The sequence below is a fragment of the Crotalus tigris genome, unplaced genomic scaffold, assembly GCF_016545835.1.
Source record: "Crotalus tigris isolate CLP2741 ecotype Arizona unplaced genomic scaffold, ASM1654583v1 scf7180000019583.1695794, whole genome shotgun sequence".
NCBI classification, from domain to species: domain Eukaryota; kingdom Metazoa; phylum Chordata; class Lepidosauria; order Squamata; family Viperidae; genus Crotalus; species Crotalus tigris.
Genome location: NW_024097605.1, coordinates 788551 through 810401, shown reverse-complemented (window position 1 = coordinate 810401; position 21851 = coordinate 788551). Strand labels below are relative to the sequence as shown.

Sequence of the window (21851 nt, the reverse complement as noted above, 5' to 3'; positions counted from 1 at the left end):
TAGGTAGACAAAATGCCAAATCCAGTCTGAACATCTGGCTGACTGTGCGATGATTGAGAATAATAATAATAATAATAATAATAAAGTTGGAAGGGACCTTGGAGGTCATCTAGTCCAACCCTCTGCTCAGGCAGGAAACTCTATACCTTTTCAGACAAATGGCTCTCCAGTTTGTTCTTAAAAACTTCCAGTGTTGGAGCATTCACCGCTTCTGGAGGCAGGTTAATTGTTCTAACTGTCAGGAAGTTTCTCCTTAGTTCTAGGTTGCTTCTCTCCTTGATTAGTTTCCATCCGTTGCTTCTTGTCCTGCCTTCAGGCGCTTTGGAAAATAGCTTGACTCCCTCTTCTTTGTGGCAGCCCCTGAGATATTGGAACACTGCTATCATGTCTCCCCTCGTCCTTCTCTTCATTAAATTAGACATACCCAATTCCAGCAGCCTTTCCTGATATGCTTTAGCCTCCAGTCCCCTAATCATCTTTGTTGCTCTTCTCTGTACTCTTTGTAGAGTCTCAACATCTTTTTTACATCATGGTGACCAAAACTGGATGCAGTATTCTAAGTGTGGCCTTACCAAGGCATTGTAAAGTGGTATTAATACTTCACGTGATCTTGATTCTATCCCTCTGTTAATGCAGCCTCGTACTCTGTTGGCCTTTTTGGCAGCTGCAGCACACTGCTGGCTCATATTTAAGTGACTGTCCACTAGGACTCCGAGGTCCCTCTCACAGTTACTACTGTTGAGCAAGATAGCCCTTATACTATACCTGTACATTTGTTTTTTCTTGCCTAAATGTAGAACCTTACTTTTTTCACCATTGAATTTCATTTTGTTAGATAGTGCCCAGTGTTCAAGTCTGTCCAGATCCTCCTGTATCCTAAGCCTGTCTTCTGGAGTGTTGGCTATTCCTAAAAATGGGAATATCATCAGAGTACTTTAAAGAAACAAATTAAATCAAAATGTACTCCTCTGCAATATGTTTTGAACAATTGGAATGTCTTGAAACCTCAAGTGGCTGTTAAGTTTAACCCTGTCAGACAATGTCTGGTGATGCTTTGTATTGATGTGTGGTAATAAAAATAATCTTCAAGAAGGCAATGTTGAAAAAACTTTGTAAACCTCCGGTTGGCTAGTTTATCTAATGACAACTAAAGCCATGGAAGAAGAGAAAAGAAAATTCAAAGAACTGAAAGCAAGTTTTTCTCTCTTTTTCCTTTAATCTGGCTCTTTGGACTATTCAATTCCCCTTTGTCAGACATGAGGAGAGGAGGCTGCTAGTTTTCCCCTCCCCTTCACACCTGCGAAAGGCCCCAGGTTCAATATTCCTTTTAGTCTTTCCCTACTGTCTTTTGAAGTTGCTGAGAAAAATTGGAAGCAACCATAAATGTTCCGCTCCCTTTTAATTAAAAGGGGAGGCCTATTTTGGCCTCAAACCTCAAATTGATGTGTATGTTCTATATATGTATATGTCTGCATTGTTCCATGTTATTTCCAAGACTTGGAAGAGGGTAAAAACCCTCTCTGATAACAACAAACAAAAATGCCTTATTTAAAAATAAATAGTTTGCCTGGAGAAAGTAAGACATGAAATATTTGTATGTGAAATGGTTTATGCAAGCAGTTAGAATGGAGGTGAATGAGTTAATTGCTGATATGTAAATGTGCGTGTGTTAGCCCTCAAACCCCCCCACCCCCACCCTGTCCCAGGCTGTGAAAGAAACAGTAAACTGCAGATTTTATTGTTGTAAAAGTAAATGGAAAAGCAATAACAAATGTTTGCATGAGAAGAGTCCCATGGAGGATGTTTGAGAAAATTTATGGAAAATGCATGTGAAGGAGAGAAAACTATTTTTTTTAGTGGTGAGATTTTTGTAAAAATTTCTTTTTCTTTTTTCCCCCTGTCTCTTTCTCCCCCCCCCCACCGCTGGCTGTGTTGCTTTAAGAGCAAGAGAGACAGAAGGAAGGAGGGTGCTCCTTTTAACTAATTTTTTTTCTCTGCTTAGAATTCTGGTTTGAGGAAAGGTGGTGGATGTGAAATTTAATACCCACTTTTGCAGTTTCAGCTTGCAATTATTATTTTTTTGGAAAGAGGAGACAGTAATTGTTGGACAACCTTTTTTGGGAAATTTTTGAGTTTTAAATTGTTTAGTTAGACCTATATATCTGTTGAAAGAAAAGTCTTCATCCTGGTTCATCCAAGCCGAGGATAAATATACAATATGGCGACTGCTTTAGAAAGAAGGTTGCAGTTTATTGAAGGGCCAGACCAAAAGATGGTTGTGGCAGAAAAGAGAAGAGAAAACAAGAGTGAGCACATGTGGGAAGTAGGTTTTTATAACCTCTGAAGTCTTTTGTTTGGAATAGTTTCCTGTTCCTGTGTTGAGGCTTTGTATTTCCTGTATCACGTATCTGACCTGAGTCTGGGTGTGCCTTTCTGGTATTCTGATGGTGATCGGTTAGTCCTATTATCATATCCTGCTTCCCTGGGGATGGGGCTAATGACACCTAGAGTTTGGTTGGGGTATGCAGATTTTAGGTGTCTTTGTCTTCTCGATCTCCTAGCTTGGCCTTTCTGATGGTTTACATCTGCATTTGTACAGGGCTGGCTTCTGTTTGGAACAGAAAGACTTGGGGGCAGGGTTGGTTTCTGCTTTTAAAATCCTTTTGAGGAAATATATTTTTCTGCCCTTTTAATATTTCCTTCTTTGGGGAGCTGACTTCCCTCAATCCCCCCTTTGTGCCAGTGTGTGAATGACACATTTACTGGCACAAGATTAAAATTGATCTGGTCAGGGAGACTTGGTAAACAAGCTTTAAAACTGTTAAGCCAAAAAAAAAGAAGAAGACACTAATGGAGGCAAGCAGAAAAAGATCCCTTCAGTGGCTCCCAAAAGGGGAGCTTGCAACCCATACAGTTCTAAAAGTCAGGGCAAAAAATTTGTTAGGTAGAAAAGACATTTATAGTGTCCAATATTCTGTGCCAATCATTTTCAAATGTTGGATGTCACTTTTAACTTCCAGTCAGGTTTGCACATTCCTCCCAAAATTCTTCACAGCCATGGTCTTCATCAGTACATAACCACTGGCTGCCCATTTTCAAGGGTTGTTTCCTGCCTTAGCTCTTAGTTCAGTGCATCCAGGTTTGTAATGTCCAATTAAGGTTAGCCAGTATTCAAGCCAGGCTATTAAATTTTTTCTTAAAGTGCACATAATGACCTCTAGGACTCCCAATCTGAGTCCACCAGTGCAAGATATTCAAGGCTGATGTCTGGGGATCTCTTTCCTGCTACTTCCTCAGTCAGGGCATATATAAATTGCAAATTGCCTGAGGGAGCCTGGTTCCCTCCTCCTTGGAATTTGCTGGAAGTTGTGCATGCAAAGCTTTGGTGCAATAAAGGAAAAATCAGCCTGGGGAACTTTACTGAAGGTAGGTGGAAGAGACTCCATGTGGTTATGAAGGGTGTGTGTGTGTGTGTGTGTGTTTGTGTGTGTGCAGCTACTAATACAAACAGGCAATACAAACATTCTGGATAAATTTTCCCTCCCACCAGACAGAAGTCCAAGGTGTTCAGTACTTGCTGTGTCAACTATTCCCAAATGCCATCACTCCATAAATACATTCAACTGGCTTATTACAATACAAATGGGGCAAGAAAGAAAACTTTACAATGAGTTTCCACCCTTCCCCCATAGTCTTCCCAATTTTCTTCTGAGGCTTCAAATGGGACCAGTGACTCCAGGACTCCTTCCTTCCTCTACAATTTTTTCATAGGCGTCTGGGGGAATGGTAGGACTTGGGAAGATGTTCCACTCAGGTTGCATGGTGGCTTTTTAGTGGATGGCTGGATTCAAAACTCAATTCCATGGTTCAAATGGATGGAGGCAGCATCTTGGTCAGTGTGCTCTACTTCCAAAGGTTGGGGGACTCATCTATGCAGGGCTGAAAGATATAAGAACAAGATCGCCTCCCCCCTTTCTGGGTGGATTCTCCCAGGAGAGGCAGGCAAAAGGTATGGAGAACAAAGGACAAGAAAAGGAGATGTACATGAGGGTGAGGGGGGGTAGCTTGCAGGCAGAGTTTGAAAAGGCATTAATATTGCAGTGGTCAAAGAAACAGATAGGCAGACAAATGAGGACAATCACAGATGAGGACAAGAAAAACCTAGATTCTGGTAAGAGAACATACATGAAATGTTTCACTTCTGAACTCAAACATTTGCAACATGTTAAAGACATGGACTTGCTACTTGAAAAAAAATGCCGGGCAGCTTGAGAATGCTGAAAGCTCCAAATAATTTTAAAAGCCTAATATTTTAAGGTGTGCAATTTGTCAGGGGCAGGAGAATCTGCCTTTAACATTTATTCTAAAATAGACCACATTATTTTAGAGATTGAAAAATGCTTATATGTTTCAGGATTAGCTTCATAGTAGTTTCACCAATTAGTGATAGGATAAGAAAAGTAACTTAAGAAAAAGATTATTTCCCCACACAAGCAAACTTGAGCTTCAGGAGGCTCTTGTAGCTAGACACAAACTTTTCCAGCAGATGAACTTAAAACATTCCCTCCTGGTAACTTTGGGCTGTTCATAAGAGTACAGAGAGAGAAGGGAAGAGGAAAAACAAACAAACAAACAAACACATTTTTCTTCACTCTATTTATTGGCCAGACAAACAGAGTGAGGTATTTCCTTTTTGTGACTTATTTTAAGCAAAATTTCTAGCAGAATTTAAAATTGTTTTCTCTTTGGATTTGAAACAGTCAATAGTCACATTTACCTCACACACAATGACAAACATATATACACAGAGACAAGAGAACAGAAAAGGAAAAAGAAGTCTTAGTTTTACACATCCTAGTCATTCCCACCATAAATCTCAGATAACTCAAGTTAGGGAAGGCACACATTTTAAACATACCACATGGTTGCATAGAGAGAGAGAGAGAAAGAAAGAGAGAATCACTATTTCTTATTTTCCCTTTAAGTACCTTTATTTAGCCAAATTGGTTTCCCAGCAAAGCCCTAGCAAAGCCCATTCTTCACAAATTTGTCTTGCTCGCTTTCTTTTTCATACCATCCAGGACAGGTACTCGCCTCTCGTCCCACACCTTGAGCAAATCTCCAATAGGTGTCCTAATTCCAACCCTCGAACTGCAGCTACCCATGTTCCCCTTCCAATGTGGGGTCCAATCTGGCTCAGTCAGGTTTCTCCTAACAGCACTTCTCAGCCGCTCTCAGCAACACTATCCCTGCCGCTCTGCCTGTCAGTTTTTGGGCACCAAAAAAATTGCCCAGGAAGACATCGGTTCCCTACACGAAGTATGGGATCTTCCTACCTAGGGAACTCCCTGCCGTCACTTTGCGGACCTCAAAAATAAATTGTCCAAGGAGGACCTGCCACACAGGTACCTGGCCTCCGTTCACAACCCTGCCTGTCAGTTTTCAGACTTAGGAGAAGTCTGGGAAGACCTGTGCTTTGTGCACTAGTACGAGCCCTTCCTACAGGTGGGTTTTGCTTATAGGGCGTTACCAGCTAGTTGCCCAAATCCAATTCTCTCATTCACTCATTCCATTCCCACACAGCCTCTCCCTTTTCCCTAACAAAAAATCCTGCACTCTGGCCAAACCCCCATGCTTTCCAGGGTCTGCCACTTGAACAGATCCTTTCTGAAGCTAGGAAAGACCAGAAGGAGCAAAATCCAACTGTGACTGAGGAAAAGGGGTCTTCTCACATGCAGACATGCACACATTTCCTTTTTTCCCCCTGGGCTTTAAAGTTAAAATTTAGAGGTACTGACCTTCACCTTCTTTCCAAAGCAGCCCTTGAGCTCAAACCCAAAACTCCCTTTACTACCCTGGCTCCACATGGGCAGGGCCTGGGAAACCCATCCACAGACACAAGGGGTCTGCTACCGGCAAGATGGGGCTGACCAGTCTCAGTCCATTGGAGAGGTTAGCTTGGAGTCCCATTCTGGGGTGGCCAAATTGTTGAAAAAAAGTCTTCATTCTGGTTCAATCAAGCTGGGGATAAATAAACAACATGGCGACTGCTTTAGAAAGAAAGTTGCAGTTTATTGAAGGGCCAGACCGAAAGTTGGTTCTGGGAGGAAAGAAAAGAGAAAACAAGGGTGAGCACATGTGGGAAGTAGGTTTTTTATAACCTCTGAAGTCTTTTGTTTGGAATAATTTCCTGTTCCTGTGTTGAGGCTTTGTATTTCCTGTATCACGTATTCTGACCTGAATCTGGGTGTGCCTTTCTGGTATTCTGATGGTGATCGGTTAGTCCTATTATCATATCCTGCTTCCCTGGTGATGGGGCTAATGACTCCTAAAGTTTGGGTGGGGTATGCAGATTTTAGGTGTCTTTGTCTTCTTGATCTCCTAGCTGGGGCCTTTCTGATGGTTTACATCTGCATTTTTACTGGCTGGCTTCTGTTTGGAACAGAAAGACTTGGGGGAAGAGTTGGTTTCTGCTTTTAAAATCCTTTTGAGGAAATATATTTTTCTGCCCTTTTAATATTTCCTTCTTTGGGGAGCTGATTTCCCTCATATCCATCAACCAAAAGAAATGACTCTGAATTGTTTTGCTTAGATTTGTAAATGTTTTATCTATTTAATGGAAATTTGTTTCCATCTGAATGGAATTTGATTAAATTGGAATTTGACTAACTTTATATTAAAAGCAATACTAGAGTTGATACAAAACTATTTCAGTAACTCAGAATATCTTATTAAGCTTGTTTATTTTTTTGGGATTATAAATAGCTATGTTGTTTTGACTAAAGATTTGTATGCAAAACTGTTAGAAAAAGAGCTTATGTTAACAAATACAAACAGAGTTTGGTGAGTGCTCCTTTGTTGGCTCTTCACTAGGTAATTTGTTTGTAAATACAGACAAAGGAATGGCTTGGAGGAGCTTTTGACCCAGAAGTGGGGGAAAAGAGGCAGCCAGTGGCATTTCTGTCTAAAGTTGACATTTGAAAAGTCTTGGTGGTTAAGTGTGGGTAATTTTAAATCAGAAACCCATAAGGAGATAAACACTTGTTCATAGCAAAGTAGTTGGGAAAAGAAAAGAAAAAGAAAAAGAGAGACATAATGAAGATGCGATAGTAGATGGGGAGGAGAAAATGTGAGTGGAGGCTGGAAGAATTTCCCTCCCTTAGTCAGCACAAACCTGTGGATTTTATGCCTTATGGCAGGCTCTGAGGTTGTTAATAAGAGAGAAGGGGAATATATATACACTGACTCCAAGTATGCTTGTGGAATCTTGAATAGTTTTGGAGAAGAGAAACGAAGAGGATTGATTAATAGTAGAGGGAAAGAGTTGGCTCATGTAAAGTTGATAAAAGATGTCCTTGTAGAAGAAGAAAAGAAAGAAATTAGGCTAAAGTGGTGGAAGGGAAGGGAAGGAATTGATAATAGAAGGAAGAAGCAGGAAAGTTGCTTTTAAGTGGGTTTGCACAGACTTGTGAATTGCATGCATTAAGCAGGGAGACTGCCATTAATGTGGTGAACTCAAACAAGTGATGGAAAGAGAGAAAATAGAAGAAAGTGGGAAGTGGATGTTGCAAGATTGGAGACGGAAGTTAGAAAGAAAGAAAGAAAGAAAGAAAGAAAGAAAGAAAGAAAGAAAGAGAAAAAAAGAGAAAGAAAGAAAAGCAATAGCTAGGACACAGAAGCAGCCACTGAAAGAGGGCGCAAGGGATGGTTGATACTATTTTTTTTTTAAAAAAAGAACCAGGATGGTTGTGTTTATACTTTAGTTAAACAAACCTGTGACTTCTGGATCGCAGTGTGTGCAGTCATGCGGAGAGACTCCTCTCTTCTCTGTCTGCTTTCCCTCTGCCGGTAGACCCTTAATTGGGTCGAAAAGTCACCCTGGAGGGGCAACTATCATTGAGGAGGTCCTCATCGACTGTGGAAGGGTGGCAGCTCCTTCCGCAATCCGAGATTGCTCCTTAGGGCCAACGAAGAAAAGATCAGCCAATAAAATGGCCGATCACTTTGCTGCAGTAACCGAAAGTCAGAAGAACACCTAAGCATAAAGAACCACCATGGTTGATCCAGGTGAGACCTTTTCTTTCCTCTCTTAGCCCTTTTTTTCCTGTAAAAAACATTTTTGGAATTATTTCCCTTCTTTGAGAGAGCGGCATTTGTCAGTGTGGGAAGAGAAACTTTGAAAAAAGAAAGAAAATTAATTTCATTGACTATTTTTTATTTCTATTTACTTTAGGGTCTTGAAAAAATTCTTATTATTGAATTTCATTACTGGATTTAGTTTATATGTGAAGAATACTATTTTTTCCTGAGTTTCTTAATGTTATTTTTGGTGTCTGGGAAGAAATTTTATAATCTACTGAGGACACCTTGTGGAGAAATTTAAAACTGCAACTGTTTTTTTTCTTGTTTGATGCTGAGGTTGGTTTTGACCTTCAGATCATCATAAAAGGGAAAAGATAAAGAAGTTCAACAGCTGTTAAATCTGTGGGGGTGGACATTGGTTAACTGTTATTAAATATAGCCTCCACTAAAAGATAACAGGACTGTCTCTAGTTACTATTACTACTAGTTACTGTCTCTAGTTACTATCCCACCTTACCCTGCCCAGCCCAGCGTTCTTACTCTCATGGCTTCCTTTCCACTGAAGCTTGGTCTGGTTAGCCAGTTTTCTAACTGGGTTTGTGTAGGGCTTTCATCTTTCGCCTCGGCCGCTTTGCTGTGCCTGGAGGCCGCCACCACCTCGTCCCTGCTGCCCGGCATATCCCGCTTCCCGCATGGCAGCGACCCACAGCCTGACTTGCTGCCGCTGGAGAGTGTCGGCCTGCTCCACCAGCAGCCACAACCCCCCCCCGTGGCGGCAGGCCTCGCCGCAGCAGCCCGCCTGGGCAACCCGGCCCGGTGCTCAGCCAACCTTCGCTGCCCCATGTGTGGCTTCCTTTTCCTTCTCCGCTATCATCACCACCGCCGCCTTGTTGTTTTCCTCAGGTTCCGCGGCGGGGCCTTCTCCAGTGATCTGGGTCCCCCGCGTGACCCGTTGCCTTGGCAGCAATTGCCGCCGTTGCGGTGACGGCCAGTAACAACTTGGAGAAGTTGACTCAGCTCTTTGAGGAGCATAAGGCCAAGTACGGTCTGCCCCAAGACAAGTACTTAATGATCATCTAGCCGGCCACATTGGACCAGCCTGGGACACAGAGGGGCAATACTATTTTTTAGAGAATGTTTGCTGTGGGTGTGAGTATGCATGTAGATGAATGGTGGCCCTTTTATATATAAATTTATTATTGTATTTAGGGTGTATGAATGCGGAAATTTTTTACTTTTTATGTATATAAATTGAGTTTGAATGTGTATTGAGTGTTTGGGGTATGAGAATGGTGGAGTCGGGGGTGGAGCCTGGTACCCCCTCTGCTGAGTGCAATAGCAAAAGTAGGGGGGGCAGGACTTACCCTTGGGCTTGGTTTGTATGGAAAGCGAGTCCGGTCAGGAAGGGAGAAGGCTGGTGAGGGTGGAGGTATTCCGGGGAGGGGAGAAGGTCGGAGCATCCCGGTCATGACTGGGATGGGCAGATATGGCGGGAGCCGAGGGGCAGGCCATCTTTGGGGAACGAGGACTCGCTATGTTAGAGCGATTCCTTGTTCCGGCCCCTCAAAAGGCTCATCCTGTAGTACTGGTGACAGGGGTGTACAGGGCCCTGATTGCAGGCTGCTGTTGCTTAATGCCAGGTCCGTTGTCAGCAAAGCCCCCCTTGTCCGTGATTTAATATTGGACAGCGGGGCGGACCTGGCATGTATAACCGAAACCTGGCTGGGCCCTGAGGGGGGTGTTTCCCTCTCGGAGATGTGCCCGGACGGGTTTGTGGTGCTTCATCAGCCTCGACATCAGGGCAGGGGTGGGGGAGTGGCAGTCATCGCTCAGAAGTCCTTGAGCCCTCATGGGATTCCTGCGCCGGAGGTTGTTGGGTGTGAGTCCCTCCTGTTGAAGTTGGGTTCATGGGTTCAGTTGGGCTTGCTGCTGACGTACCTACCTCCCAGCTATGTTGCAACAGCCCTGCCTGCGTTGCTGGAGTCAGTAGCCGGGTTGGTGGTGGAGTTCCCCAGACTTATGGTACTGGGGGACTTTAATCTGCCATCACTCGGCGATCGCTCAGAGGCGGCGCAGGAGTTCATGGCTTCCATGGCAACCATGGACCTGACCCAGGTAATTCAGGACCCAACTCATAGGGGTGGTCACACACTCGACCTTGTGTTTCTCTCGGGGCAATGGAGACATGATCTGGAATTAAGGGGAATAGAGATCTCGCCCTTGTCATGGACAGATCATTTCCTATTGAGGCTGGACTTCAGAGCATCACTCCCCCATCGCAGGGAGAGGGAGCCGACTAGGTGGTTCCGCCCCAGGCGCCTAATGGACCCAGATCGGTTCCAGGAGGAGCTTGGGGAAATACCTGACTCCCTTGTCCACAACTCGTCCGGGTCCCTGGTTGCGGCCTGGAATGAGGCGGCGTCCGGGGCCCTGGATCGAATTGCGCCTTTGCGACCTCTCTGTGGTGGTGGACTCCGGAGAGCCCCTTGGTTTACTGAGGAGCTCCGGGAGATGAAGCGCCATAAGAGACGTCTAGAGTGACGTTGGAGGGCCAGTAACTCTGAATCTGACCGATCACTATTAAGAGCCTATCTTAGGACTTATTTAGTGGCGATAAGGGCGGCAAAGTGGGTTCACTTTTCCGCACTTATTGCGTCCGCAGAATCTTGCCCGGCCGCCTTGTTTACGGTGACCCGCTCCCTTCTTAAAGTGGAGGAGGCGGAGGAACCCTTGCAGGGGAGAGCTGAGGAGTTTGTTCAGTTTCTGTCGGACAAAATCACTCAGATTCAGAGAGACCTGGACTCCGACTGGGCAGTGCCAGCCGAGTTGCCAGGGGCTGGTCTTAGTCATGTTATCTGGAGCGAGTTTGAGCCTGTGACCCCTGATGAAGTGGACAAGGCCGTGAGGGCAATGAATGCCGCCACCTGTTTATTGGACCCGTGCCCCTCCTGGCTGGTTTCTGCCAGTAGGGAGGTGACACGAGGCTGGCTCCAGGCAATAATCAACGCCTCCTTGATGGAGGGGTCTTTCCCGCAACCTTTAAAGGAAGCGGTGGTGAGGCCCCTCCTCAAGAAGCCTTCCCTGGACCCAGCTGTTTTGAAGAACTTTCGTCCCGTCTCCAACCTCCCCTTTGTGGGGAAGGTTGTAGAGAAGGTGGTGGCGTCTCAACTCTTGCGATCCTTGGAGGAAACCAATTATCTGGACCCTTTTCAATCTGGTTTCAGGCCCGGCTACAGCACTGAGACTGCTTTGGTCGCACTGACCGATGACCTCTGGCGAGCCCGGGATAGGGGTTATTCCTCTATCCTGGTGCTTCTTGACCTCTCAGTGGCTTTTGATACCATCGACCATGGTATCCTTCTGCGTCGTCTTGGAGAGGTGGGGGTGGGCGGCACCGTATTGCGGTGGTTCTCCTCCTACCTCTCTGACAGGTCACAGTCGATGTTGGCGGGCGGACAGAGATTGACCCCTAGGCGCCTCGATTATGGGGTGCCTCAGGGCTCGGTCCTGTCCCCCCTCCTTTTTAACATCTACATGAAACCGCTGGGTGAGATCATTCGGCGACACGGGGTGAGGTATCATCAGTATGTGGATGATACCCAATTGTATATCTCCACCCCGTGTCCTTTCAGTGAAGCAGTCGACGTGATGTGCCAGTGCCTGGAAGATGTGAGGGTCTGGATGGGGGTGAACAGGCTTAGACTCAACCCTGACAAGACTGAGTGGCTCTGGGTCTTGCCTCCCAAAGGCCAACTGGATGGCCCATCTTTAGTCCTAGAGGGGGCAAATTTACCTTCCTCAGTGCAGGCACGCAACTTGGGTGTCCTCCTGGACTCACAGCTAAATTTGGAACAACATCTATCGGCTGTGGCCAGGGGGACCTTTGCACAGGTTCGCCTAGTGCACCAGTTGCGGCCTTATTTGGACCGGGAGGCTTTACTCACAGTCACTCATGCCCTTGTCACCTCAAGACTGGATTACTGTAACGCGCTCTACATGGGGCTACCCTTGAAGGGCGTTCGGAGACTGCAGTTGGTTCAGAACGCAGCCGCGAGAGCGATTGTGGGCGCGCCAAGGTACGCCCACGTGTCACCTATCCTCCGCGAGCTGCACTGGCTTCCTGTGGGTCTCCGGACGCAATTCAAGGTGTTGGTTATCACCTTCAAAGCCCTTCATGGCATAGGGCCAGGTTACTTACAGGATCGCATTCTGCCGCACAGCTCCCAGAGACCGGTGAGGTCCCATAGATTGGGCCTCCTTCAGGTCCCGTCGGCCAGACAATGTCGGCTGGCGGGCCCTCGGGGAAGGGCCTTTTCTGTGGTGGCTCCGACCTGGTGGAATCAACTTCCCCCGAGGTTCGAACTACTCCCACCCTGCCGGCCTTTAAGAAAGCCGTTAAAACTCTCCTGTTCCGGCAGGCCTGGGGCTGATGTCCCCGGGGGGCCGGGATATGATCGGACTCGCGGTGTGACTGGATTATTTTATTCTTTTATGACTGTTTTTAACCTTGTACACCGCCCTGAGTCCTTTGGGATTGGGCGGCATATAAATATTTGTAAATAAATAAATAAAATAAATAAATGGAGAAACCCTATTTACAACTCAACTGTAAACCTATATTGGAAAAAATCTATGAAGCCACTGAGCAAGTATACGTTAAAATAAAAGAGATTACTACAGAAATAAAAAACAGAAACTCTGCTTTGAATTTACAAATTTCATTTGACTATCCTACAGACCAAAAAACAACAGAAGAGGAATCAATCAATAACAAAGAAGATTCTACGCCATTCTATATACAACCTATTGAGACTCCTGATGATCAAAAAGTGACTTTAACTAAACCATATACAATTTCAAAAGTAACGGGAATGAACGCGCAAATACAATTTATTGAGAAGTATGACAATTTTGATAACCAACTACTAACCACAAAATTGGACATAATTGAATGTCTTACTCAGCAGAATCAAATGTCGAGGGTTTAATTTTTAAAGCAACAAGGGATCAATTACAAAGGAGTCAGATTCCTAAAACAGAGGATGGGACTTTTTTTTTTACTCAATTGATACTACGAGGAATAAAGAGAGATTTATTCGTTGATATAGAGGCTCTGTTAAGGAAACCTGCTTGGCACAAAAAGAAAGCTAGAATAAGACTTAAGAGTGTGACCTAAATTGTATGTAATGGGTTAAAAAGGCTTTTTAGACACGTATTGACTTAAGGTTTAAGATTTAGAATTATAAGTGGGAGGAAAATTTTTGGTTAGTAGAATATATATCTGAGATATAGACTATATTTTTTGAATTAATGTGTTTACTTCATGTATGATAATTATTCTGTACTGGATGAAGAATAAGAAAATGGATTGTGTTAATAGAAGATATGGTATTAGTAAATGAGGAGATATTAGAACAAGTATAGAATATGTTTAGGAAATATAAGAATGTAATTGTGGGAATAATATGCTTTTTTCTCTTTCTCTCTAGATACTATAATTATTATGTTATGAATAGAGGGAAATTACGGATATCCGAAGTTTAAATAATAAGTTTAAATGGCTAATTGAAATATGGTAATTGGAATTTTGTAAAGCTTAAATACAGGATTGGGATTTTTACAATTAATGGCTTTTTATAAATTTTATTGATTGATGGATTTTTACTAGAAATGTATTAAACTGAATATGTTACATGATTAATGGGAACTAGAGAGGGAATTTTTAATGAGCTAATTTGAATTATACATAAATGTGTTGGTTTTGGGATAATTGACTACCCCATCACCACGTTGTTTCCTAAGCACTTTGTTGTAAAAACTGAAAAACTTAATAAAACTTGTATTAAAGAAAACAAAAACAAACCTGTGATAAATATATGATATATAAATACAAGTAAATAAAAAGCTTTACAACATTTAGTGGGGAGGCCATTTCAATACAGGCCTCAACTCTGGAAAATTTGCCTTGTCCTGTTTGAAATGATGGATGGGAGGCTTTTGTTACATGAAGGTTCAAGAACGTCAATGAAGAAGAGAAGAAAGTTACTCAATATTTGCATAATCTGGTGCAGGTTTTGTCTTCTATCTCAGTACAGGCCCAGGCTGCCCTACCACCTGTCTCTAGCCATTGTTGTTCCTGGAGATGGGTTCAGGTGAAAAGAACTGTCAGCTAGAAATATCAGTCCTGAGAGATCTCAACCATGCCAAGTCCTCCTGATTTAATGAATCAAGGCATGAGTCCATGGAAAATCCCATCATTCCCTCTCCAGTGACAAACTCTGCAGCTCAATGGCCTGAAAATGAAATTTTAACCTGTCTCACTAGTTGAACTGTTTCCATCTAAGTAGGAGAAACACCTCAATGGATTGGACTAACCTGGAAATCGTGTTCCTAGAACCTGGATTATGTATTGCAATATTTTTATTCTGCTACTGTTGTTTCCCTTGTACCTTCTTTGGTAGAAGGAAGGACCGTGGGCCCAATACTTTAAGGAACAAAAGGGAGTTGTGTTTATAACAAGACTAGGTATTCCACTTGCAAAGGGGCAACAGGGTCACTTATTATGCTCCTGTCAATACAGTAAAGCTTTACTAACAACTTCAAATCTGGACATATGGAGGGACATACAGACATTACCTTTTGGGGAAGAATCACACGAGACTTATGGACAAGTGCCAGAATCTTCTTTGATGCATGTAAAGCTATTGACTATAATCAAGCTAAATGGACTAAGTATGGAGACAGCCCTACTCATTAAATGCCAAATATGTTTGCACATCCTACCCAACCTGGCACATTCAAAGGATTCCTGCAACCTGGTGTGCTTCAAGATAACTAGACCAATGGATTTTTCAGCATCATTTGAACTCACTATCAATTGAACCAAATACAAATATGGGTTCAAGTTGATTTTCATGAACTGGAAATCACAAGTGAGATTCCCTCAGTATCAAAGACTTTTTTTTATTGATCTGGCCCAAAAGAATTGTTTCATTTTTAAATGTGAAGCTCGAGAGAACATCACTCCTTATTTTAATTTGACTTGGAATTAGACCCCATTCCGACATTACATATAAGGAATATGTCAAAGAAGTCACTGACAGAATGTGAAAGTTGGCTCATGTCCCTGTCCAAACAGGGACACGAGCACTGGATGTTGGAGGATGGTTTTCAGGAATGTTTGATAATAGGAAAGGATATTCTTCATTGTGATTTTGGCCTTAGGAGGGTTGTTGTGTTTATCATAGCTTATCCCGTTTATTTAGAGAATTGTTAGATCCACTATATCCAGACCAATTTTTGCTGCCACTCCTATCTATAATGATAAACCAGCTAAAGCAATGATTTTAAAACCTTTACCTTCTGACTATATTCCCCTCTTCAAGAGTCCCTAAGCCTATTCGGCTTTTATATTAAAAAGGGAGGAGTGAAGAGATTTTATTGTGCTTAGGTTTGATATTAGTAATATTGATATTAGTAGTGATATTTTGTAATCATTATATATATATCTTTGTTTATGTGCAAGCAGCTTTATGGGTGCTTTATATTGGGAAATTAGTTATATAGAAGCAAATGTTTCATGCTTTAGGTACAGGTGATTGCTTACATGAAAAGAGCAAGGTAAGGGGAGGGGGAGAATGAGTTATGGATGGAGCCTGGGTTGCTGTGTACGAGTCATCATCTAGGAATTATTATTATTATTATTTACAAATTTTATTAAATGTACATTTTAAAAACAAAAATGGACATGATTCAACTTCCCTGGCTTCAACAGTGCTATTAGTATTACCTTATGTTACAGAAAGAAAAACAGAAATTTAAAATACATTCTATAACAGGACAGAGTATAACAAACTGTGCGTATAACATCTGTAAATTTTTTGATAAACCATCTTTCAATTGTCAACGTTGTATTTACATATCTTTCAGTTGTGTCCTAATATAGGTACTAATAAGAAGTCCTTATAATATCAACTAGTCAATCGATAATCCTCTCAGCGATCCTCATCTCTAACCAATCGTACAAATTTTTCCAAATTTCATAATATTTTGTTTCAGTTTTATTTTTAATCTCTAGAGTTAACCTGTCCATTTCAGCACAGGATAAAATTTTATTTATTATTTCTTCCTCAGTGGGGGTTTCCTTTCCTTTCCATTTTTGGGCGTAGATTAACCAATCTTGCTGCGGTTAAAATATGCAATAGTAAGTAAAAAGATGCTTTGCTGAGTTTATTATTAATAATCCCTAATAAGAAGATTTCTGGTTTTAAATCAATTTTTTGTAATAGTATTTCTTCCAGCCAATTTTTTATTTAATTCCAAAATTTTGCCCCTTTGAACATTCTCACCACATGTGATAGTAAGTCCCTGAAAGCCTTCTACATTTCCAGCATGTTGGTGAGGTTTTTTTAATCTATTTTTGCTAGCCTTGTAGAGGGAAGTTGCCATCTATAAAACATCTTGTATAAATTTTCTTTGTAGGAGGTGGCTAGTATTAACCCAGGAATTATTATTTTTTGTGCTATCTTATGCCTGATACCAAGACCTGATCTCTTTGTTCTGAAAAAGCATAAAAAGTGGAAAACATCTTTCCTGGTTGTTGCCTTCATCTCTCTACCAGCCATGAAGAGAGATGGGGTCACCCAACTCTATTTTGATCAAAATAAAAGTTGTTTGCTTGCTGAAACCTCGGCTCAGGAGTTTCTTTGGCTCTTTTAAATTCCTGAGTAACACTGGAACAATTGTGAGGCTAAGTGGAAAACCTTACAATATAAAATAGCTACAAACTAACACTACTAATATCAACATAAAATGATTACTTTATATAAAATGGCTACAAAATAACACTACTAATATCAAGCTTAAGCATAATAAAATCATAAGCACAATAAGGTCTCTTCAGTATTTTTTGATCTTATTTTTTATTTCAAACATTTATATAGCTGTCTATCTTCTAACCACTCTGGGTGCTCCAATCAAAGTATTAGTAATATATCAAGCAGGCAATTTGTTTTTCAATTCATGATTTGGTAGCATCCAAGTGAAAGTATCTTCATTTGGTCTTCCTAAATGATCACCCATGAATCTCACATATTTAGAACAATTATAGGAGCACTTTTGTTTGGGCAGAAAGATTTAAGTGAGCTGAACTAGATCTGACTTCCTGTTAAAGAGAACTTCCTGTTGTCTTTGGCAAGTAGCTGATAAGATATTTGTATATATTTGAAAATGTTTTTAACTATTTTTATAAAGCAGAAAAATATATTTGGAAAAATTTTTCATTTTGTGTATTTTTTTCCCTCTAGGATGAATAAAAGATATTTGCAGAAAGCAACAAAAGGAAAACTGCTAATAATAATATTTGTTGTAACACTGTGGGGGAAAATAGCATCTGGGGTGAATCACCACAAAGGTAAGAGGCAACCTTCTATGGTAACAATGTGGTAGAAAAAGTGATTTAAAGCAGTGTCTCAGAAGTTTAGTATGTGTGGACTTCAACTCCCAGAATTCCACAGCGACCATGCTGATCTAAGGGAAGCAGAAAGATGGATGGATGGATCCATGGATAATCGGACATTTTTTAAAAAAGTAAATTGTTTATGGTTTGGCCAGAACAGAAATTACACTTGAATTTTTTTTACAACTTTGCTTCAATTTTCTGCAAATTATCTATGAAAACATTTTTTACCTGTTTCATGAATTTCTCTTTATTGCTCAGTTTTTGTCCTTTTCATTTGAAGTTGGTATACTTTATAAATTAAATAGGCTTATGTAAAAAAAAATATTCATAAAATATCCTTTTTCAAAGAGCACCTGGAAAAGCTATAAATGAATTTAAGGAATTAAATACAGGGAATACATTCTGTTCTGAAGTATTCCAATGATTTTGCAGGTACACTGTGTGAAAATAAATCTGCTTCCTTGGTGTCAGAATCCAATTATACTTCATCAGTTATCAAATATAGAAAACCCCAATTCCGCCTTCTCTGGATTCTGCCATAAGAGGGAGAGAAGGGGGAGAACAAAGGGGCTTTATGGCCCTCACTTCCTTCAGTATATTTCTAAGGAACTGAATGTGTGTATTGCAAAAGAACTAACCATAAGAATGGGGCCGTTTTCCTTTCATGTAGTTTCTTTGAAGTCTCCATCCAGCCAGGCAATAATGAAAAGGGGGGTGGAAGTGTAATGCCTGAGACTGTCGCTGAAAGAGGGGGTTGATTGGGTGGGGCTACTGGAGAAACCCTTAAAACCTTGAATTGGAGAACTTGGACCCCAAGTCCTGTCTAGCACGCCTGCAACCACTTCTTCTTAATAAAGGATTCCTCCTGGAAGAATTATTCCAAGAGTTCTGTCTTCTTAAGATGCAAAGTGGGGTGGGTCCTTACACTTGGTAATCTATGAGAGACTTCTGTTTAAACATCCACAGAATATGGATTTTTGGTTTTTTTTGAATCTATTCATTTTTTATTAGGTCCTCTCTTCAGGGAATAATATCTTTTGATTTATAAATGAATAGAAGAAACTCTAAGCAAAATACATAAGGTTGCTAATAATAGTTTTAATGCTATGCTTCTGAAATTTTATATATCATAGTATATACGTATGTTTGCATGTTTCAGCTTTTTTGGATTGCATAACTCACAATGGTTTTCTTATTTTTGCAATTAAAAGAAAGAGAGTATTTGATAGAAGTAAAGATATTACCAGATAAGACATAGTAAATTTATGATACTTTTTTTCCTTATCTCACTGTTCATGCAACATAAAGAAGGCAATTTTGCTTTGACTTTATTTCTAGAAAACAGTTGACTAAAGTCAATTGCTTGCCCATTCTATTATCAATTATTTTAGATTGTTTATATAGCTGCCCAACTTGTAGTAATAATGCTGGGTGGCTTTTATATGGCTAAAAGCTTAAAAACAAAGAAACTAAAACCAAAATTCCCAAATATTTGAAAGAAATATCTGTGGCTACCACAGTATTCACATTCAAATCATATACATTTTGGGTGGGTTCATCTAATGTTTTGGCCAATTCCTCGGGGCAAAACCAAATGTTCAGCTCCTTATGGAATGCTAGCAGGATGGGGCTATTTGAATCTGAGGAAGAAAGTTGTTTGACCAATTGGAAAAAATAAATGCCTATTTAATTATAAAGAAAGACAGAAAATGTTAGAAGTATAATCAGATATATAGCCCCATAACAAAACTAATGCATTTTTAAAATTTAAAGTATGTTTTATAATGTTGCTAATAATGTCAAATAAATATTTATTCACATATTTTAGGCTTTAAGAAAAAAATATTTTTGAAATACCAAAAAATTAGTGAATTTCTAACAAATATAAAGTATAACTGTTGCCTCAGTATAGCCTTCTCCTATTTAGTGCAATTTCGGATGTGTTGGGATTAGAACTGTAGGCACATGGAATTGTCAATGTAGTCACCATTTTGAGAAATTTACTAGGTAGGGCTTTTCTTACTATTCTGGTATCTTTAAAAAACTTTATAAAAAAACCATTTACTTACTTTTATATTTAAGAATGGTAGGTGTTGGCTACTACTATAGGGACAGTAAAAAAGACCAAAATGTTTATGGTCTTTCATAGAAAGACCTGTAAATATGGTAGCGACAAAAGATCAGACTGGTCCCTTGCCAGCTTTTTCCAAAGCAAAAGTGTAGCAGCAAGGAGAAATAGATTTTACTGTAATTTATTTACTATAACATTGGTTTTCTCACTTTCATATTTTGGATCTGATTAGTTGGCCACTATTGCATTTAAATTAGTAAAGGAAATTGTTTGAGAAACTAGGGTTGTGACTGTGGACCTATCAACATAGACTACTTAATCTGTTTCTGTCCTGTGCTCATAGCAGTTTATTTAAAAAACATGCTTGGACGGGTAACACTTTGGAAGTACTTTGCAAATTATTCTGTTGGCTTGCTGGCTATCATACCTCATTTAGCAGCTCACCTTCAGCAAAAGCATTTTTTAAACTTACTAGTTTTTTCCTCTGTCTAATTTTATCTGCCTAGCTGAGGATGGTTTTTTTAGCTGCAGGGTTCCATCATATAATAGTAATAATAATAATAATAATAATAATAATAATAATAATAATAATAATAATAATAACAACAACAACAACAAGCATTAAAAGATGCAAATACTGCAATATCAAGTATAAGCACCAATTCACTGCAAGAAACAAACCAACTAATGTACAGCACAGCTGCAGTTATAACAGAATACCTGGGATGCAAAATCAACAAAAAGAAAAACAAACAAACAGTGCACCAGAAAAATGGAAGGTTAGACTAGAAAATAAGATCAGCAAGTTAAGATCACATGCAAGCAAGCTAGAACAGATGAAAGAAAAGAAGCTGAAGAACAAGAAGACCAAAGAATACCTAATCAAGAAATACCACTTAGTAACAAGGAAGATCAAGGAAGCACTGGAAATAATAAAGCAACAAATAACAGCTATAGCCAGGAAAATTAGTAGATATGAAGCTCGAATTGCAAACTATAGGCAGAACCTCCAATTTCAATCCAATCAGAAACGTTTCTACTAATCCATCAATGGAGAAACTGCAATGAATCAGTCAGTACCTGACAAGGAAGAAACAGTGCAGTTCTGGAAGCAGATATGGGATAACCCAAAGAAATACAACAAGGATGCGGCTTGGTTAAAAGAGGTGGATGCAAATAAAACAGATGCTGAAATGAAAGAACTAGTAATAACAACAAAAATGCTAGAAAAAAGAGCAAAGAAAATCAAAAATTGGTCAGCACCAGGTGAAGATGAACTGCATGGGTTTTGGTTGAAACATCTAACTGTTATACACCCACTCATTGCCAAGCAGTTCAACAATATACTACAAGGAGTAGAAATTGAAAAGTGGCTAACAACTGGGAAAACCTACCTAATAATGAAAAATCCAGCAAAAGGGGCAACACCAGGTAACTACAGGCCAATTACCTGCTTACCAACAACTTTCAAATTACTAACTGGTGTGGTAGCTGATGCAGTACAACAGCATCTAGTTGAAAACAATCTCTTTCCACCTGAGCAGAAAGGAAACCGCCCCAATAGCAGAGGAACAAAAGATCAACTCCTAATAGACAAAATGATCTTGGAAAACTGCAAGAGAAGGAAGACCAACCTGAATGTGGCATGGATTGACTACAAAAAGGCATTTGACTCTCTGCCACATGATTGGATAATCAAGTGCCTAGAAAAAACAGGAGTCAGTAGAAACATCAGAAAATTTGTGCAAAGATCGATGGCACAATGGAAGACACAGTTGCAGATCAATGGTGAGAGACTGGGAGAGGTTAATATCAAGAGAGGAATATTTCAAGGAGATTCATTATCACCATTACTATTTGTTATTGCACTGTTTCCTCTGTCAACAATACTGAATAACTCAGGACATGGATATCAAACATCAAAAACATCTACCAGACTATCCCATCTCCTTTACATGGATGATCTGAAACTGTATGGAAAAACATCATCTGAAATAGAATCGCTGCTCAACACTGTCCGCATATATAGCCAAGATATTGTAATGGAGTTTGGCTTGGACAAATGTGCCACACTTACTATCAAACAAGGAAAAATAATGAAAACTGAAGGAATCAAGATGCCCCACGAAAATAACATTAAGAGTCTGGATGAGGAAGATTAATACAAATACTTGGGTATCCTTCAAGCTGACAACATCAAGCACACTGAAGTCAAGAAAAAGATTAGAGGTGAATACA

The 21851-nt window shown here is 40.6% G+C and overlaps 1 protein-coding gene across 5 annotated transcripts in view; it reads left to right on the top strand.

Moving 5' to 3' along the window:
* TAFA2 (TAFA chemokine like family member 2) overlaps nucleotides 1-21851 on the top strand; it is a 311576-nt gene that overhangs the window by 214056 nt on the left and 75669 nt on the right. For all 5 annotated transcript variants that reach the window (XM_039363734.1, XM_039363733.1, XM_039363731.1 and 2 more), the window contains one exon: nucleotides 17388-17494. In XM_039363734.1, the coding sequence (XP_039219668.1) occupies nucleotides 17389-17494 (106 nt within the window). In that variant the 5' untranslated portion in view covers nucleotide 17388. The remainder of the gene's footprint in view (nucleotides 1-17387; nucleotides 17495-21851) is intronic.